The sequence below is a fragment of the Heterocephalus glaber genome, unplaced genomic scaffold (assembly GCF_053883595.1).
Source record: "Heterocephalus glaber isolate CG9 unplaced genomic scaffold, H.glaber_assembly_v1.0 deba00000470, whole genome shotgun sequence".
NCBI lineage: Eukaryota > Metazoa > Chordata > Mammalia > Rodentia > Bathyergidae > Heterocephalus > Heterocephalus glaber.
The window spans coordinates 15,797,086-15,818,221 of record NW_028258145.1 but is presented as its reverse complement, the minus strand read 5'-3'; the positions used below and the strand labels follow the sequence as shown (position 1 = coordinate 15,818,221).

The 21,136-nt window shown below is 45.6% G+C and overlaps 1 protein-coding gene across 2 annotated transcripts in view; it reads right to left on the bottom strand.

Moving 5' to 3' along the window:
* Positions 1 to 17,418: 17,418 nt before the first annotated feature.
* Eif2ak3 (eukaryotic translation initiation factor 2 alpha kinase 3) overlaps positions 17,419 to 21,136 on the bottom strand; it is an 84,630-nt gene continuing 80,912 nt past the window's right edge. For both annotated transcript variants that reach the window (XM_004844547.3, XM_021258183.2), the window contains one exon: positions 17,419 to 18,557. In XM_004844547.3, the coding sequence (XP_004844604.2) occupies positions 18,357 to 18,557 (201 nt within the window). In that variant the 3' untranslated portion in view covers positions 17,419 to 18,356. The remainder of the gene's footprint in view (positions 18,558 to 21,136) is intronic.

Genomic DNA, 21,136 nt, shown 5'->3' with positions numbered 1-21,136 from the left:
TAATACCAGCACTTAGGAGGCTGAGACAGGAGGATCCCTATGTGTTTGAGGCCAACCAGGGCTACATAGCGGTTCAAGTTCAGCCCGAACTACATAGCAAGACACTGACTTAAAAACAAAACAAACAAAAACAAACTTCTACATACAGATTGTTTTAGGCATTTATTTCCTGGTAGGGTTTGAATGTATCCCCCAAACCTTGGGGATTAGCTTTATGTGTTGGAATCTGAATCCCCAGGTTACAGGTTACTTGTTTTGGAGCTGCCTTTGGGAGGTCACTAGGATTAGATCAGGTCATGAGGGTGAGGACCGTGTGACAGAATTAGTGTCTTTGGAAGAAGAGGAAGGAACTGAGCTGCTGCACCTGCTCTGCCTCACAAGAGATGCCTCCCCCCAGGAGCTGAGCAGAAAGCTGGGAAAAAAATCTGCATTCTGGGTGGCCAAAGGGCCAGCTAAAAACGAGGGGCTTGTTAGTATAGATGGACAGGCTACATCCTGATGGATGACTATAAATTGGTGCCCTTCTCACTTGTCCGCTCTGCGAAATGGGTGTAAGAATTCCTAAGACCAGAGATGGAAAGGATGAAGGCAGATAACATCTGCAGCTGTGTTTTGTAAACTCGAAGGATATCCACATGCAAAGATTGTCACACTGCCCCCAGCCCCCAGCCCAGTTTCTGCAGCCAGCTCAGGAGGTCCCTCCAGGGCCCAGGAATGACAAAGAGCAGCGCTGGGGGTACCTAAAGGTGGGGGTGGGGAAACAGCGCTGGGCGGCAGGGTGGCTACCGGAGAGGGAGCAAAAGAGGAGTCAGATCATTCTGCTTTGTATTAACAATCAGAAGGAACATTTTATTAACCTTCAGAGTTTTCTAAAGTGCATTCATGTACGTTTTTATGTGTTGGGCTCCTCTGCTGTTCAGTCCCTCGCAGGGAGGAGGTCTCAGCAGAGATTCGTAGAGACCATGACCCCAGTCATGGCCTGGGAGCGGCAGTTTCCCTCAGGAAGGGGTCACGGGGGCAGGGGAGGTAGAAATCTGGCGGCAAAGAGAAGCCAGGGAGCACTGAGGCTTGGGGAAAGGCTCCTGGCTCTTCCACTCCTCCCAATCCGCAGCGTGGACACCTGCGAGCCCAGGAGTCGACTCTACCTGGGGATGCCCGGCCGCTTGCACAGGATGGGAAGCAGGGAATAAACAGCAGATTTCTGCTGTAAAACACCCTGTCCATGCTTCAAGGCTGGAGTGGGGGACAGCAGTTCTGAGGTCTGGTGAGAGGAACCAATGAATGCACCTGAAATCTTGCTAAATGTCTCATATTGCTTGGTATGTTTTGAATCTTACTATTTTTGTGTGTGTAGAAGAAAGTTATATTTTTTTTGTATTACTTTTATTACACAAATTTGCAGGACATGAGTACATTCATCGAGGGGAGCTGGTACATGTACAAAACACTCCACCTCTCCTACCCTTCCTGCATCCCTGGGTCTTCTTCCTTTTGCAAGAGATCTATGTCTCTACTTCCTATTATCTAGCTTTTATTTTGTTTTTTTAATTTATGTGTTAGGTTTCTTATACATATGTTAATTAAATGATATTTGAGCTTGTGTATCTGATTATTTCACTTAACATGGTGGTCTCAAGTGCATCCATTTTCCTACAAGTGACTCCAGTTTATCCTTCTTGATAGAGTATAAATATGACGGTTTGGATTTTCAATGTGTGCAAAGGCTTGTGTGCTGACAGCTCAGTCCTCAGTGTGGTCAGGAGACGGAGGGACTTTTAGGACCTGGGATCTTGTAGAAGGAAGTTTGGTCACCAGGGTTGTGCCCTCGAAGGGGACATGGATTCTGGCCTCTTTCTCCTGTTTCACTTCCTAGCCACCCTGAGGTGAGCATCCCCCTCCACCACGTACCCCTGCCATGACCGACCGCCTTGTCACATGCCCTGACAACACAGCCAAGGAACATGCACTGAAGCCTCAGAAGCGGCGAGGTAGAACACATCTTCCCTCCTTTACATTGATCATCTCCAGTGTTTGTCCTAATGGTGGATGCTGACTACAGACTGACTATGTACTTTAAGGTTTTAATCAACCCAGAGTTCCGACGTGTACAGTTGTACTGCTTCCGAGCCAGTTCTCACTCAGCCTGTTTTTCCAGACTTGAGGAACCTGGAAAGGATAACGGATCTCCCTAGAACAGCCCCTTTCCCTAGCAGTTGCTCAGCAGAAATTAGGAGAACTAACCCTTGCCTAGCTGCATTTGTCCTTCCTGGTACAGTCTGCCTGCTTAGCAGCCAGGCTATGGCTAGTCCAGGGACAGGGCTCAAACCAACCTCAATCTCACCACCGGCCATCTCAAACCTTAACGTGCACGAGTCACTTGGGATTCTTGTGAAAAATGTAGATTCTGAGCCAGCCGGTCTGGGATGGAAGTTAAGAGTCTGCATTTCTTTGGATGCCCCTAGTCCAGCTGCACAGTGTGAGTGGCAAGGCCTGTCACTCTGAGGCTTCAGGGCACTTTGGAATCAGCTGGGAGCTTTAGAAAATCCAGGGCTAGAAGTGCAGCTTAGTGGGAGCTTAGCATGCACAAGGCCCTTGGTGTCATCCTCAGCACCAAAATAATCATAATGCTAATCCTATGCCTGGGCTCCAAACCCACAGGCTGTGATCTACAGGGCTGGAGTAAGGCCCTTTGGCAGCACTGCGGCTTGAACCCAGAGCCTTATGCGTGCTGGGCCAGCACTGTGCTACTGAGCTCCACTGCGAGCCCTGAGGGGGCCGTTTCATATGGATCACAGTATTCTTGCATGGAATCAGGATTGAGAAGCGTTACCTTAGCATCCCATAGGAACTGTATTTAAAAGAGTCATTTCTAGGAAGTCATCCTTAAAGTTTTTGCTTCTATACATCTTGGAAGAGGCCCTGGAAGAAAAGTCATGCGTCCCTGGGGATTCAGCCACAGGTGAACACACTCACACTTGGAACAGAGGACAGGTCATGAAGGTGCCCAGTGCTGGGGTCCCTCACACTCGCTGGGGGTCAGGATCACCATAGGGTCACGCTGACCTGACCTTCAGGTACCCATTTTCTGGCACTGCAGTAACAATAGGCAAACCACACTTCAAAAACCAATCCCTAGTGCAAGATGGCAGTGCAAGCCTGGAATCCCTGCACTCTGGGAGAGTAAGGTAGGAGGGTGAAAATTGCCCAGCCTGGGCAATGTAGTGATTTAGCAAGACCCTGTCTCAAAATTTGTAAAAAATACATAAATAAAATGCTGGGAATGCAGCTCAGTGAGAAGGTCCTGGATTCAAGCCCTCCCTTTCAGTTACCCCGTTTCCCCCAAAGAAAACCCCCAATCCCTTTCCTGTCTTTCCCAGGAAGGGTAACATTGCACATACCTTCGATGATGATGGTGGTGGTGGTGGTGGTGGTGGTAATGGTACTGGGTTTCAACCCAGGGCATTTACACTGTGCTTCATCCCCAGACCTTTTCACTTTCTAAAGACAGGATCCTGTCTGTGCTAAGTTGCCAGGCTGGGCTTGAATTTGCTACCACACCCATTTCTGTGTAATCATTTCTAATTCCCAAAGTGGAATTGCTGTGTTGAGGTTTTCATCACACTTTCACTTAAACAGGTAGATCTTTAAAATGTTTGCCATCTAAGTCTGGAAAAATGGGATCCCATTGTTGCTTTCGTTTGTATGTCCCTGATGATTAGCCCTGACTGGGTTCATTTCATGGATTTTTTTGTTTTTTTGTGTTTTTTTGCTTTTTTGAGACAGGATCTCCCTATGTCGTCCAGGCTGGCTTTGAAATCATGATGATCCTCCTGCCTCAGCCTCTTGAGTGCTGAGATTACTAGTGTGTGCCACCAGGCCCAGCTCATTTCATTGATTTTTTTAAAACTATTTACAATTCACCTGTGATTTGGCTGACTAGGTGCATCGTGGGTAATTCCTTAGACTCTGGAAGCCTCAGTTTCTACCCTGTAAACTGGGGACATACTATATCCCGAGGTTGTACAGCGGATCGGGTGAGAGTTCGCGAGTGCACTCTGCCTAGGATTGATCTGGCACACATCAGCGATGCAGCAGCAAAGCAGCCCGGCCTTTGCTCGGTGCCTGTCGACCCCACGTGGCCCCAGGCTGAGCGCCTCTTTCTCCTGGGCAGGCGCCACTCCCGGCTCCCGGGCTCCGGCATCCTCGCCCCTCTCATCTCCAAAGCCTTGGGGCTGCACCACTCCCGGGTCCCGGCGGGGGTCAGAGGAGGGGAGACCCCGGGCCACCCCTGCTGCCGCCCCCAGCCTAGGGGCATTGTCCTGCGGGGAGGAGGCATCGCCAGGCCTGGCCGCACCCCAGCCCTTGACACCCAACACCTCTCTACGTTTCTTGACTGTTTTAATGACACCCCTCCCCCGCACTTTCACATTTGCGCAACTCGCGGTCCTCTTCAGCTCCGGTGCGGGGCTCCACCTGTCACACGCGCAGTCAGTGTCTCCTACTCTGCAGCAACGTCACGGTCCCAACGCCGCATGCCTTGCGCTGCCATTGTTTCTCTTCTCCTTCATCCCAGCTGTCTTCCTCTCCCTTCTTGGGTTAACCGGTGGGAGCACCCGGGGCCCCTTTCCCGGCCTCTCCCAGCAGTGTAATCACAGATCGCATCTATGCGGCTATCTGCACGACTCTTTAACCATAATTATGCCCCGAAGTCCTCACAATAACCCAACCATAGAATTGCACCTCAGAGCTGAGCAAACTGAAGTTGTGATTTCATTTTAAGTCTCTATCGAATTCTAAGTACTTACCAGAGTCTATGCACAGTGTAACATTTTGATCGCTTAATCTTCACAACTTGCTATTTGCAGTGGAGGAAACAGATCAGAGAGGGCTGAAAAAAAATGATAAACAAGAAGTAATTACTGCTGCGGGCTGTGAGGGAAAAGCACCCCTGGTCAGCTAGCCGACTCAGAGAAGTGGGAATTGTTATGCAAAGAAGAGTGGTGGAACTGATAAGTGGGTTATTTCAAGCCTCCTGTGACGTTATGCAGTTATTTTAGTTACTTCATTCTGTATCCTCACATGTAAAACAGTGAGGGAGACATCTACTCTGCAGAAGTCCTAGTAGAAGCCAAGGAGACCATGTTTAATTCTTCTACAAAACAGAATAGTGAGAGCTCAGGGAAGACACGCCAAATGCTACTTATTGGTTGCATTTTTTTCTAATTTTATTAATTTAATATTGTTGAGGCTGGGCATAGTGGTGCACACCTGTAACCCCAGCACTCTGAGAGACTGAGGCAGGAGGATCATGAACAAGTTCAAACCCAGCTTTGGCAACTTGGCAAGACCCTGTCTCAAAATAAAAATGAAAAAGGGCTGGTGGGGGTGGGGGTGGGGGATGTAGCTCAGTGTGAAGGCCCTGGGTTCAATCCCCAGTACTGTAAAGAAATAAACATATAAATAAATGTCAGTGAGTATAGCCCAGTTGCCAATGTGCATGAAATTATATTATATTTTTGGAAAGAAGCCCAACAATATAGAGATTCATAATGAAGTTAATAATCTCCCACCTTCCCCCAAAATCCCCTAGGTAATGAGTACAGCATTGGGTAGAGTTCCTTTATAAACTTTATGCTCAAATCCCATCTAAACAGACAGAACCAGTGTACTGGGCTGCAATCACAGTATCCACACTTCTCTGCAACTTCGTTTGTCATTTATCTGCTTAATAAACCATTCAGTAATTCTAAATAAACTCATTCATTTGTTTTCATAGTTACATAATATCATTATATGTATGTATCTTAATTTATCCAGTTGTTCTGAATATGGCTTCCAAAGAATCTTTAGGAGAAAGGACACTTTCTCCTCCTTTGTTACTTTGCAGCATCAAATCCTCTTGCTCCTGGGCCAGGGATTTAGCTCTGGCATTGTTTCTGCCTCACAAGCACAAGGTCCTGAGTTTGATCCCCGGTACCAAAAAAATAAGGGGGTGGAGCAGGGATGTAGCTCGGTGTGGAGACCCTGGGTTCAATCCCCAGTACCACAAAAACCCTCTTGCTCCTTTTTGGGCTGTGGAAATCCTGCCAGCAGACTGGGAGGATTCTGTTCCTTCTCCAATCCCTCCCCACATTCCTAGGGCTAGCAAGAGAGGCACTGTCCAGAGTTGCTGTCATCTCCAATGACAATGTTCTCTGGGCACTCTTCAAAAGCTAACAATAAGTCGGGCATCGTGGTGCACACCTGGAATCCTAGCACTTGGGAGGCTGTGGCAGAAGGGTTGTCCCAAGTTCAAGGCCAGCTTGGACTACATAATGAGTTCAAAGCCATTGTAAACTATGTAGCAAGGCCCTATCTCAAAAAAAACAGAATAAATAAAAAGTAAGAGCTAACATCATTTAGGAAGGCAATGTCTTTCCCAATCAGGGAGCCACTCACCACAGCAATCCTTGAAGCCCCCAAGTCTCAACAATAAGGAGCAGTAACAGAGTCCTCTGGGTTGCTGGGAGCCAGCACACATTTACCTGGTGTGATTGAAAAAAAAAATAGAGTGAATGTTTAGATTTTTTAAATGTATTATAGTAAAAGACACACTGCCACTGATCCCCTTCAAAATACTCCCTCTCTCTTCAAATAGACTTATCCCATCTTTCTTGCCACTTTCTGAAGCAGTTCTGGAAGTCCTCTTTTGTGAGTGTCTGTAGTTGTGCTGCTATGGCTGCCTCAATGTCCTGAATTGATTCAAAACATTTACCTGGTCATTTTGACTTTGGGGAAGAGCAGAAATTGCGTGGTGGCAGATCAGGTGAATAAGGCAAATGAGAAACACTGTAATGTTTTCATCTGACAGAGATTGCCATAAATCTTTTAAATTGGCTCAGGACTTTGGGGCGGCCATGGAAAGACACTCAAGAAAGAGAACTTCTAAAACTGCATCAGAAAGTGGGATAGTGTGCTAAAAGTGAGGAGGAGGATTTTGAGGGGAATCAGTAACATTATGTTTTTTACTGGAACACAGTTGTAAATTTAAACACCTCGATGGAGGGACATCGGCCATCACACTAACTGCCTCAGATGGGCAACGGCTTGGTCCCCTGCCTGCTTCCGGTCTCCTGCTCTTTCTCTCTCTCCTCTTCCTCTTCCTGACTTGCCCTGGTGACCTGAAAACCTCTCCTCATATCCTTCCTCAGCTCAGAAGCTTTCTATGGCTGTCCATTTGCTAACACAGCTCTAGATTTTTACTACAGAATCCTGGGAACGTTATTGTCTTCAAAAGGAGGCACAGTCATTCCTTCTGCCCCAAACCACATCCTCCTCCTGGATTTTATGGAAGTTTGCACACCAAAAGCTCAGGAACTATCTTCTCCTCACCTAGACTCAATCTCAGTGTCCTGGTCGTTTCTTAACTGTTTTTTCTTTTAAAACTAACTTCCTTCTTCTCTCCCTTCCCTTCCCTTCCTTATCCTCCCTTCACTTGCCTTCCCCTTTCCTTTTTTCCGCAAAGTGGAAATGTGCCACCTAGTGGCAGATACTTTAGTTGCAGGGGTGGAATCTCCACACCAAGACTCCATAAGCAGTGCCTGGAAAAACTATTATGGAGTCCTGGGGATAGCAAACTTTCCCAGGAATGGGACAGAGGACATCTAGAGTCCCTGCTTAGATCTCTTTTCCAAGAGTAAGACTCATTGACTATGGCAGGTAATGGGACTGGAAGAACATTCTGTCCTCTACCCGAGAGAAAGATGAAACAGAAATCCAAAGGCTGCTAAAAGAAAAAAAAAATGTGTTTAAAAAATTATTACAGTATATGACACATTGTCAGGAATCCCCTCAAAATACACCCTCTTGGTTCAAACACACTCATCCCCTCGTTCTTGCCACTTTCTGAAGCAGTTCTGGAAGTTCTCTTTTGTGAATGTCTAATTAAGTGTGATTTGTGAAAAAATACTGTGAATGATGCTGTCAAGTGCCATCCAGTGCAAAGGCATACTTGTGTGTGCTCACCCACCGATTCACAGGATCTGGCACTGTGACACTTCTGGCTTCTCCCCAAGGTCAAAATGACCACGAATTGATTCAGAATATGGAGGCAGCCACAACAGCGCAGCTGAAGACACGAAAGAGGACTTCGCCCCCTGCCGCGCAAGCGCAAGGACTAGAGTTCGATCCCCGTTACCAAAAAAAAAAAAAAAAAGAAAGAAAGAGGACTTCTAGAACTGTGTCAGAAAGTGCCAAGAACGAGGGGATAAGAGTGTTTGAAGCAAGGGAGAGTATTTTGAGGGAGCTAATGACAACAAGTCTTTTTGTACTAAATTTTAAAAATCTAAGGCTGGAGATTTAGCTCAGTGGTTCCGGCGCCTGGCTCGTAAGAGCAAGTTCCCGAGTTCGATCCCTGGTACAAAAAAAAAAATCTAAACATTCATATTTTAAATATCCATATTTTTCCATCATGTCGTATATAACAGCTTTTGTTGTAAATGTTTTCTCACAAAGTTATTGGTGAGGAGGAAATATCTGCTTTTCCATCTGTCCCAGGAGGCAAAGGGCACTCAATTTGGGGCTAGTGCTGCCCCAGAGGCCAGGCAAACCCAGGAAGAAGCCTGATGGTTCTGCCCTTGGTCTCCCTCCCAAGATGGAGGAGGAAGTCAGACTGCAGAAGGGAGTTACCAGGCTGAGCCCCGTGGAAGCGGACAAGTGTTCCAGCCCGATTCTCCTCATTGAAAGTACAGGATATCCTTCCTTTAGAAAACTTCCAGGATTTGAGACTTTTTTTTCCAGTATCGGGAATCAAACTTATGGCCTTGCACTTTTGACGCAAGCACAGTGCCACTGAGCTACATCCCTGGCCCAAGGCTTTGAGACTTTTATCTGTTTCTAGCTCTCTTTTTTATTTTATTATTATTATTATTATTATTATTATTTTTTTTTTTTTTTGGTACCAGGGATTGAACTAGGGACCTTGTGCTTGCAAGGCAGGCGGCCAAACCACTGAGCTAAATCCCCAGCCCTTATTTTTATTATTAACATATATTAATTATACAAATTAATGGAGTTTGGTTCATTGTGATATTTCTTTTACTGTTATATTTCTTTTTATTGGAGTGGTTTTTTGTTGTTGTTGTTGTTTTCGGTACCGGGGATTGAACTCAGGTCTTTGTGCTTGTGCAGCAGGCGGTGAAACCACTGAGCTAAATCCCTGACCCTGGAGTGTGTGTTTTTAATACACGATATTTACATTTATTTTGGTGAATTGGTATGTATATATACAGGGTCTGACAAAATATATATACACACTTCAGGAAAAGAAAAATAGTATGATGTTTTTTCAACAGATGGTGTTACCTTCGTATGGGGGACCCTAGAAGATGTTGTGTATGGCAGAAAACCTACCACACTGCCAGAACTTACAGAAGAAACTGTAAATGCATGTGCAGCAATCTCAGTGACCAAGGTTACCCTAGCAGCAGTTTGCCATACTAATAAATATCCAGAAGCCAATGGCCACCACTCTGAGCACCTCCTGTAATCACAGAGGCCAAAGACAACTTGCATTAATGTCATGATGTCTCAATAAATTTAGTATTAAAAATGTATACAGTTTTTGTTTCTGAAGTATGTATAATTTTTGGTGGTCTGCCTCTCTCTCTCTGTCATATGATAATTTTTTTTTTTTGGTACAGGGGATCAAACTTGGGTCCTTTAACTTTCGAGGCAGGTGGCGGAACCACTGAGCTAAATCCCTGGTCCTCGTATGATAATTTTTGATATCTTTTTTCCTTTCCTTACCCTCTCCCTTTGCTGTGCTTTTTCATAATTTCCACATGTGAGAGAGAACATGCACTGCTTATTTTGTTGTATGTGGCTTATTCCACATCACATAATGTTCTCCAATTCCATGCACTTTGCCCCAAAAAACCTAATTTCATTTTTCTTCATGGAAGAAAAATAGTTCATACTGTATCCATGCTCTATTTTCTTTATTCACCTGTTGTCAGGCAGCTAGGCTGATTCCATTGCTCAATACACACATAGATCGAGTTTGTGTCTCACAATGCTGGAACGTGGACTTGAGGGCGTTGGGGATGAGTGGGAAGAATGTTCTTCAGAGTAAAAGCTCCTGGGAGTGGCCCTGGTCCCCAAACTGGGGTACCCCTGGTGTTCTTTGAGGCTTTGAGACATGAAATGAACTACATCATAGACTACTCCAGGATGGGCTGAGGTCAACTTCTGGGGTCACAAGCAGGAAAGTTTGGCCAGAGGTGCACTATAGAAATGAAGGGTAGGTAGCAAGCATACTTTTGGAACCACCTTTAAGTGTAACTTTTCTAAAATTATCAGCACAGGCAAAATGAAGACGTTCTCCAGAGGAGTTATCTATTACCTGGTTTTTATCACGTTTGTGGGCAGGAGGATCCCCTCTATTGACCACACAACCAGAGCCTTGGCCTTGGCCCTTGTGTTTCATCTTGGGGCCTGGTCCTTGTCAGCCCTCGGTCCTCAGGCTTTGTCTTTCACAGGGTCCTTGACTTTCACAGGGTCATCTTGACTCCTCTCGGGGATGGCTGTTCCCTCACTGCCTGTCCCTCCTGCTGCAGTGATTCCACATCCTCGTGATTGTGAACAGTGCTGCAATAAACACAGGCATGCCAGTCTCTTTTGTGTACTGTCTCCATTTCCTCTGGATCTGTACCTGGGAGTGGGATATCGGAATCATATGTAAATCTATTTTTATTTTTTGAAGAACCTCTGTACTGTAACCTGTAGTTCCTATACTGATTTACATCCCCATCAACAGTGTAGAAGAGTTCCTTTTCTCTTCATCCTTGACAGAAATTTGTTGGTTTGGTTTTTATAATAGTCATTTGAACTGAAGTGAGATGCTATCTCAGGATAGTTTTAATTTGCATTTCCTCGATGGCTGATACTGTCCTTTTTTTCATTTATTTATTTGCCATCTGTATTTCTTCCTCTGGGGGGGGCCTATTCAGATCATTTGCCCATTCTTTACTCAGATTACTTATTTTCTTGTTATTTTTGAGTTCCTTATTCTGGATATTGACTTTCCTTGGGATGAATAGTTGGCAGATATTTTCTCCCTCTCTGTAAGTTGGCTGTTCAACTCTATTGATTCCTGAGCTGGGCAGAAGCTTTTTAGTTTGCTATAATCCCACCTGTTTCTTTTTTTTTTTTTTTTTACCGGGGATCGAACTCAGGACCTTGAGCTTGCGAGGCAGGCGACGGAACCACTTAGCTAAATCCCCACCCCCACCTGTCATTTTAAAGTTTTGTTCCCTGTGTTTTTACAGTCCTATCAGAAAGCCATTGTCTGTGCCAGTATTTTTTTAGTGTTTCCCCTGTGTAGTTTCCGGTCTTCCATTAAGGTTTTTATGCATCTTGAGCTGATTTTTGCACAGGGTAAGAGATGGGCCAGGTTTCAGTCCTCTGCATGTGGTGACCTAGTCTTCCCAGCCCCATCTGTTAAAGAGGCTATATTTCTTCCTGGACCTTTGTTGAGACTTGGTGGGCTGCAGGTGTATGTGTTCACTTCTGGGTCATCTACCCTGCTCCATTGGTTTATATGTCTGTCTTAATGCCAATACTGTGCTATTTTGGTCGCTATGGATTTGCAGTGTGTCTTCCAGTTGGGTGTTCTGATGCCCCCAGCCTTTTCTTTTTGCTTATAATTGCTTTGGCTATTTGGGGACTTTTGTGCTACCATGCAAATTTTAAGGACCCCCCCCACCCAGTTCTGTGAAGAATGTCACTGGTAGTTTGTTGGGGGTGGGACTAAATCAACAGATTGCTTTGGAAAGTTATGGACATTTTAACTATATTGATTTTTCCAGTTCATGGCCCTGGGAGGTTTTTTCACCTTTTATTGTCTTTTTTAGTCCCTTTCATCAGTGTTTTGTTTTGTTTTGTTTTTTTGAGACAGGATCTTGCTCTGTAATTCAGGCTGTCCCTGAACTCACTATGTAGCCCAGGCTGGCCTCAAACTCGAAGGAATCCTCCTGCCTCAGTCTCTTGAGTGCTGGGATTACAGATGTGCGCCACCATGCCTGGCTTCTTCAGTGCTTTGTAATTTACATTGTAGAGGTCTTTCACTTTCATAGTTAAATTTCTTTATAGGTGTTTTATTTTTGTGTGTGTGGCTATTGTGAATGGGATTGTTTCTATGATTTCTTTCTCAGCAAATTCATTATTGGTGTGTAAAAAAGCTGCTTATGGATAGAATCATACAATCTGAAAACAGAGATAATGTGATTTCCTTCTCTGCAATCTATATGCCTTTTATTTTTTTCTCTTCTCTAGTTGCACTGGCTAAAATTTCTAGTACCCTTTACTATTCCTGATCTTAGAGCAAGTCCTATGAGTTTGTCATATATAGCATTTATTATGTTGAGGTATGATCCTTCTATATCTAATATGTTCGGGACTTTTATTATCAAGGTATGTTGATTTTTGTTTTCTTTTGTGTTTTTTTTTTTTGGTACCGAGGATCAAACTCGGGTCCTTGTGCTTGTGCAGCAGGCGGCAAAACCACTGAGCTAAATCCCCAGCCCTTGTTTTGTTTTTTGAGATAGGGTTTTACCATGTAGTCTAGGTAAGCCTTGAACTTGCTATGTAACTCAGGCTAGCCTTGAACTTGGTGATTCTTCTACCTTAGTCTCCAGAGTTCTGGGATTACAGTACCACCATGCCCAGCTGGGGTGTTGATTGTTTTTTTTTTTTAAGACAGGGTCTCACTATGCAGTCCAGGCTGGCTTTGAACTCACTATGTATCCTAGGCTGGCCTCAAACTTGCAGTGATTCTCCTGCCTCAGTTTCCTGAGCGCTGTATTATAGGTGTGCAGCACTGCGCCTGGCAGGATGTTGAATTTTATCAAATGTTCTTTTGTCTCTGAGATAATCATATGATTTTTAAAAAATAAAAGCAAATGATTTATTTGAAGGTGGGGAAAGGGGGAGAGGAGAGGAGAGGGGAGGGGAAGGAAGGGGAAGAGAAGAGAGAAAGATACTCTGGATGAGTAGGGAGTATTTGAAAGGGAAATGCAGACATGGATTTCCTGTCTGCAGATCATATAATTTTCATCCTCCATTCTATTTGTGATGTATTACATTTATTGATTTGTATATATTAAACCATCCTTGTATCCCTGAAATGAAGCCATCTTGATTAAAGTGCATGATTTTTTATGTACTGTGGAATTTGATTTTTTAGTATTTTATTGAGGATATTTGCACCATGTTTATCAGGGATCTTGGTCTATAGTTCTCTTTTTTATTGTGTTCTTGTCAGGGTTTGGTAACAGGGTAATGATGCTTTAAAGAATGAATTTAGAGGGCTGAGGATTTAGCTCAGTGGTGCAGCACCTGCCTGGCAAGTGCAAGGTTCTGAGTTCGATCCCCAGTACCGGAAAAAAAAAGAAAAAAAAGAATGAGTTTAGAAGGGTTCCTTCCTTTCCAATCCTATGGAATAGCTTGAGAAGCATTGATGTTAGCTCTTTAAAAGTTTGGTAAAATTCACCCGGGAAGCTATCCAGTCCTGAGTTTCTCTGTGTGGGAGACTTTTTATTGCTGATCCAATCTCATTACTTTTTATTAGTCTACTCAGGTTAATTGTATATCCTCTCAGTTTGACTTTGGTAGGGCATTAGCAAGTTTGAGCCCCATGTGAGCTGTGTCTGAGTGGAACACAGAGAGCAGGCTGTGCCCGGAGTGGCTCCTCCTATAGTGGGGTTGTGGCCCAGCCTGTGAGGAGGGTTCCCTCAGGCGCTTGGACACTGGCTGTCATTGAGCAGGTCTGTGGGACCGGCTGCTCCAGTACCAGATGCGGGCCCAAAGGCCCTGTCCTCTGGGCAGGCACTGGTGTGGGTCCAAGTGCTCCACAGGGTGAGTCGGGCAGAGTCACAGATTCCCTCCTGAGGCACCCACACTGTCCTGTCAGCATCGAGTGATCCGTGACTGGCGGTGGGGACTTATGTCCATGCGGTGGCAGCAGAAGATCTATACTCCTCTGCTGCTGCTGCAGCTGCCCTCCTAGAAGCAGGACCTCAGGTTCTGTCTCCAGCAGTGCTTGCCTGGTGACAGCACAAAGGCAGATATCAGGCCCCCTGAGGTGTCCACCAATGCTGGGGGGGAGTGCCTCACAGCTGGAAATTCTCTCATCTGGGGTGTGTGCAGGGGCAGAGAGAATGGGAAGTGTCCCCCCAAACTTTCCCTCTGGACTTTCTCAGGCTGTGCGCCCAGGAGGAGGGGAGCCCTGGAACTAGAGTTCTTTCTGCACGTTAGGAACAGGTGCCCACATAAGCACCGCGTAGCAGCAGCCCTCAGTTGTGGAACCTGTGTGGAGCCATGTGTGACTGCCATGCCCTGGTCTCTTGAGGCACCCTCCATTCCTGTCACAACACCTGCTCCCTACAGTGCCTCGCTCTCAGTGGGTGTCAGTCATGTCACCTAGCAGCACCTGGCTCCTAAGCCAGGCAGTGGAATGCCTGCGGGGTTCCAGAGGTGGGAACATTCGAGGGTTTCCAGTCCCTAGAGCATCCAAATCCAGATGCTAGGTCTCTTCTCAAGATGGCTCCATGCTCTAGCACCTCAGAGGATGACTTTTGGGGGATGAAGTGAATTCCTTAGCCTCAGGTGTCTTATTTAAGGAGGTTGCAAGCATGTAAGGGTTGTAGAACTTTCCAACGCTAGGATTGCCAGTGTCTGTGCTGATAATTTGCTGAGAATCCTTCACCCTTTGGGGAATCTGCTGGGGGAAGACGCCCCTCCTCCCCCTCTGCCTGGTGGCCAAGCAGGAGTATTTTGTTTCTCTGGCTGTGCTGCTGTTCCAGGTCTGTGAATGCTACAAAGTTTCCCCCTTTCCTCCTGTTTAATTCCACTGTTCTTGTGATGCTCACCAAAACGTGCAGCTCTACACCTGTTCCTTTGGTTGTTTTGTGGAGGAGCATATGAATGCCAGGTGCCTACACTGAGCCATCTTGTTTCTTGTTACCCCCAACCCCAGCATCAGCATTCATTCATTCACTCACTCATTATCGCCAGACTGGAGCATGAACACAGGGCTTTCACACTGAGCTACACCTTCAGCCCTTTTATTTTTAGAGACAGGGTCTCACTGAGTATCAAGTTCTTTTTTTTTTTTTTTTTTTTTGGCAGCAGGGATCGAACTCAGGTCCTTGCGCTTGCTCAGCAGGCTGCGAAACCACTGAGCTAAATCCCTGAATCGAGTTGAGTATCAAGATCTTTAAGGCATCTTTACTTTTTTACTTTGTCAAATACCTGTTGCAGCGTGTGGTGCATTACCTTCCAATTCCCCGTTAGGCCATTCATTTCCTGAGGACTGCACCTGTGCTGGGGCTGTACCTGTGTCCTCACATTTAATTCTCCAAGTATGTAATGAGGGACCAGACTTCATGCTGGGTCTTGCTGGATTTTAAGGTTGCCCTGCCCTCTGGATCTTAGTAGTGAACAAAAAGGGACCTGACTTGTACAGAGCTCCTGGCTGATCTGTCTGCACCCTAACTGGGAAGCCTGAGTACAAAGTGTCAAAGCCGAGGCCAGCATGTGTGTGTGGGCGGCTGGACATAAGCCAGGAAGGGCATGGAAGGGTTGGAGTCAGTGGGGAGGGCTCTGGGTGAAAACTCAGGAGACCCCATTCTGCACCTGTTGTAGACTTGCTGAACTTTGTGCCAGACCAGCCCCTTGGCCTCCCATCTTCAGGTCTACTTTCCTGAAGGTCACAGGCAAAGGTGCACCCAGGATTAAGGGACAGAGGCCTCATTACAGCATGTGTTTTGATTACTTTTCTCGTTGCTGAGACAGAGTACCCAACACCCAAAGTTAAAGGAGGAAAGGTTTATTGTAACCCCCAGTTTGTCAAGGTTTCAATTCATGGATGGATCCAAGACAGGGTGGCCTGGCAGAGGGGCATCACAGACAAGGATAGTCCCTGGCAAAGCAGGGCAGGCAGAAGACAGCCAGCAGTATAGTAAGCAGTGAGCGGCAGCGGCGGCAGCCTTCTTTCTGTCCCTTATATTCTATCCAGGCTACCCGACTTTAGGGCGAGTAGCATTCACACCCTTAATCCCAGCATCACATACCTGATATCCAGCCACCTCCCAAAAGCCCCACCTACAAGAATAGACAAGACACTGACTGGATCAGAAGACCTGTATTTGGGCCCTGTCCTGCTCCTCTTGGCTTTGTGATGTTGGGCAAATCACAGCCTCTTCCGGCCTGAGTGTGGCCCTAGGGGAGTGGGGTTAATATCTCAACCATGGCCAGCTCCAGGGCTGCTGTAGGGGTCAGGACTTCCGGGGTGAGTGGGCTGTCCAGGGAAGGAAAGAACAGGGCCCTGGCTAGAATGAAGAGAAAAAGAGAGCTGGGACCAAAGCAGCCAACCCATAGGTGGAGAGAACAGGGCTGGGCTGGCCAGAGGCCGAGCAGAACTTTGGGCGGGAGAATGACATCCTAGCAGTAGGGCTACACGTGAGTCTGGACAGAGTCCACAGTCTTAGGAAAGGTTTCCCAGCTTACAGACTGCTCCTGACTTTGTGTGACAGACACTGTTTGTCTGTGGCATGGTCACACTTTTGAATTTTGACCCTCGGAGGTTGTGTGTAGCTGGTTTGTGCTGTCAGCCCAGGTGCCATGTGCTTCCGTGGGACACACATGGGACACACTGTGACATCAACACAATGAGCACTGCCACAGCCCTTTCTTCGAGAGGTCTCCCCTTAGGGCAGAGTCCTGTTCATAGTCCCAGTCCTGGGCACAGGGTGGGCACTGAACAAATGTCTGTGGATTATAAATCCTGTGATTCTGAAAGGGCCCTGCCAAGTCTTTGGGAATCATGGGAGAGACACTTGTCTGGAACAGGTTAGGGAAATGTTTTCTTTCCTTTTTTTTTAAATCGGTTTCTTTTTGGGTTTTTTTTTTGGTACCAGGGATTGAACTCGGGTCCCTGCACTTGTGCAGCAGGCGGCGAAACCACTGAGTTAAATCCCCGGCCCTTTAATCGGTTTCTTAAGACACAGTCTCGATAAGTATTCCAGGCTGATCTTGAACTGGCAATGATTCTCCTGCCTCTGCCTCCTGAGTGTTGGGATTATGGCCTGTGCCACCAAGCCTGTCAGGAAGTTTTTTTGTTGTTGTTTTGTTTTTTGAGACGGGGTCTCAGTATCTAGTTCAGCATGGCCTTAACTCACTATGTAGTCCAGGCTGGCCCTGAATTCAAAGCAATCCTCCTGCCTCAGCCTCTCAAGTGCTAGGTTCGTGCCACCATGCCCAGCATGTAAGAAGTTTTCTTAATGGTTGTTGTGTTTGACCCTTCACAGATCTATTATCCCCGTTGGTATATTAGAACTACCATTTTAGGACCAACTTCCCAAAATAAGAGTTAACCATGAGTAATTTTAAAAGTTTTATTAAATCATTTAGACTTGAAAGAAGTCACAATAGTTAACACACTTCAGTGCGTTCTGTACACCACCAACCCAAATGGATTGATTCCAAAATTTTTATAAATAAAAAATAAAAATATTTACAGGGGAAAATAAAAACATGTCAGCATGTGAAATGATTAAACTGGTATCTATAATCAGTTTGGGGATGTACCACAGAAGACACTGATGATTTTATGAGGTTAAAAATTCCATAACTGAAGAAGTTAGTTGTAAGTCAGTATCCATTGTTAACTACAGCTTTTTTCTTCCCAGTGAGAATTTAAACCAATTTACATTTAAAGCTTCATTTCCCCTTTTATTGGCTTTACTGGAGGTAAAGTACAAAAACTTCTAAAACGCTCCCTAGAACCATCTAAGGAATAAAACTATTTAATGCTACAAATAGAACTATAAAACTATAGACATCAACAGTCATAGAGTTTGTGCTATTTGTCCTCCAAAATAGTGCAGATTCTTCATTTACCCACCAGGGACAAAAAAGAAGTCAGCTTCTTTAGATATCAAGGTCATTATCTTTCTAGAAAGCGTATTTCTAGAACAATAGAGTTTCCACAATGTGGGGTTTATTCATCTGTATTATAAAAATATTTCCACTTTAAAGCTCTCTATGTTTTAGGGATTGCTCCTACCTCTGAGGCAAAAGATGAGGGTATAAGGCTGGGCGAGGCAGTTTGAGGAGACCAACAGAGAGCAGGGACCACGGGTCTCTCAGACAGCCCTGTCCCATGAGAAGAGCAAAAGCAAGAGTTGGCTCAAAACAGGTGAGGCCCCATGCCCAGTTCAAAACGCTGCCCAAAGTAAGAGTGAGCAAAGAACAAAATGTTCACGTCCACCACTCTGGAGAGGAGGAAGCCGCTGTGTCCCGCAGCTGCAAGCCTCAGGCTAACTGCTGGGCGCAGGGCTGCCGGAGGTGCTGGGCAGTCTCGAGTGCTTCGCGCCTGACGAGCTCAGGGAGCGAGACCGCTGTCTGAGCACCGCTTTCCCTGGCAACTCCAAGTCCTCAAACAGAGCATTTTCAATGATGTTCGTGGCTTCAGGTCGATCCACGGGGGAGGGAGAGAGCATGTCTTGAACCATCACATACTGAAATATAAAAAGTGTTTTGTGACAGAGCATCAGCTTTATTTATTTTATGGTACCGAGGATCAAACTTGGGACCTTGTGCAGAACCACTGAGCTAAATCCCAGGCCCTAGCTTTAGATCACTAAACAGTCCTTTTAAGGCAAGACTTGAAAAAATTTTTCTGTAAATATTTTAAGTTTGTAAGTCATAGAGTTTCTGATAAAAGAAGTCAGCTTTGCCACAGAAGCCTAAAAGCAGCCACAGACAGCAGGGAAACTAAAGGGCATGGTTGTGCTCCAATAAAATTGTATTATAAAAATAGGCAGCAGACTGGATCTGAGGTGCTGGTCCTAATTTTCCAACTCCTACTTCAAATACGGACCATTTTGGGGCCAAGTGGTGCTTTTTCTAAACTCACATCCTTGAAGCGCATACAGCATAAACTCATCTCACAACTGTGTGTGAATCTACAGTTATCTCAATAGGAATTTCAGCTGAAAAATAACCATGCCAGAGATTAGCCTCCGATACTCTCTTGGTTTTTAAAAAAATCTTTTTTTTTTGGTACTGGGGATTGAACTTGGGTCCTTGTGCTTGCAAGGCAAATGACGGAATCCCTGAGCTAAATCCCCAGCCGAAAAAATCTTTTAAAAATGTATCTTATGAACTATCTTGGGAAATGACTCATTAAGTTTACAAAATACAGGATAATAATTTTTATTAAGACATTTAATTTCAAGTTACCATATGTAAGTATATATGATAAAGTTCATTTTTTAATGCAAGTCTTTTACCACTCTCTTCCCCGGTACCAGGGATCACTCAGGACCTTGAGCGACATCCTCAGCCCTGCAAGTCTTATCATACTGATAGATTATTGACTTTTTCCAATTTGATCATTAACATACACTCCCTAATTCACTTCAACTTATTTATTTAAGAAAATTCAAGATTTATCAATGTTTAAATTTTAAAATGATATGCTTTTGTGGACTATAACACTGTGAAATGAAAATAAAATGTATAAAGACAACTTTAGAAGTTCATTGCACGCAAGTTTTATCACCAAGACCAGCTTACTTTATCCCTTCTCAAACTTCTGACCCATATGCTGTGTGGTATAAATCCAGTCCCCATAAACCAATAATCCATAAGCCAATCCCCATAATCCTTCTTTACAAAAAGGATAAGGCAGTTTTTAAGCTTTCTTGGATACCACCATAATGGAGAGGTGAATGGCATGACCTTTAAGGTGTTCTAAGAGCCCAGCTCTATTTAAGCAAAGTAGCACTCAGCTGGTGGAGAGGTGTCCCACAGTGTGCCCTTCATAGGACCCAGGCTGAAAGGCAGCCCAAGCTCCTGGCCTCAGTTTTACTTAACAAACTCTGCCTGTAGGAGCAGGTCCCGCTCCTCTCTAGACCTCTGGCTTCCTCACCTGTACAATGAAGAAACTGGATGCCCTACCGAGGTCCTGAGTCATGCGGAAGACACCGAATCACCCTGCTGCAGACAGGCAGCCACCTGATTCCACACTACAAAGATGCAGAGGACACCAGACCACCAGACCAAGGTACTGAGTCCCACTGTTCCCGGCCCAGAGGTAGGGGCTTCTGAGCCACCATCCCACTGCTCCTGGTCCAGAGGAAGGGGCTTCCTGGTCACTATCCCTCCCGCTGCTCCTAGCCCAGAGGAAAGGGCTTTTGGGCCACCTTCTGTCCCGCTCCTCCTGGCCCAGAGGAAGGGGCTTCCGGGTCACCATCCCTCCCACCACTCCTGGCCCAGAGGGAGGGGCTTCTGAGCCACCATCTCACTGCTCCTGGTCCAGAGGAAGGGGTTTCCTGGCCACCATCCCTCTGGCTGCTCCCAGCCCACAGGAAAGGGCTTTTGGGTCACCATCCCTACTGCTGCTCCTGGCCCCTGTCGCACCTCACCCAGCTCAGAGGAGGTAATCCGTGCAGGCGCTAAAAGCCCCCTGCCCTAGTCGAAATGAGAAAACATGTAAATAATCTCAAAACCAGACTTCCAGATCATCTACAGCAACCCCAAAGGGAAATGAGATGGAACACTCTGATACTCAACCACCTGGACCCACTGAACTGGCAACAAAAGGGGATCTGGAAAAAATGAAATCAGGAATAATTTCTCAGATGACAGGAGAAATTGTGCCCCTAGTGCAAGACATGATTAATAAATCTAGAGAGGGGTCCAGGGATTTAGCTCAGTGGTTTTGTCGCCGGCTGTGCAAGCGCAAGGACCCGAGTTCAATCCCCGGTACCAAAAAAATAAAAAAATAAAAAAATAAATCTAGAGAGGAGCTCAGGAACATGATGGAATCCCAACATAAGAAACAAATGGAAACCATAAAACAGATGCAAATAGTTTTCCAGGACATGAAAAACTCCAATGAAAGTCTACACAGCAGAATGAGCCAATGTGAGGACAGAATTTCAGATATAGAAGATAAGATTGCAATTATGACCAGGAAAAGAAAAATTGCTTCAAAATTATAAGGGAACATGAGAAATCAATCCAGCAGCTGCTAGATGATGCAAAAAAGAATAACATAAGACTGACTGGGCTCAATGAAGAAACAGGAGAG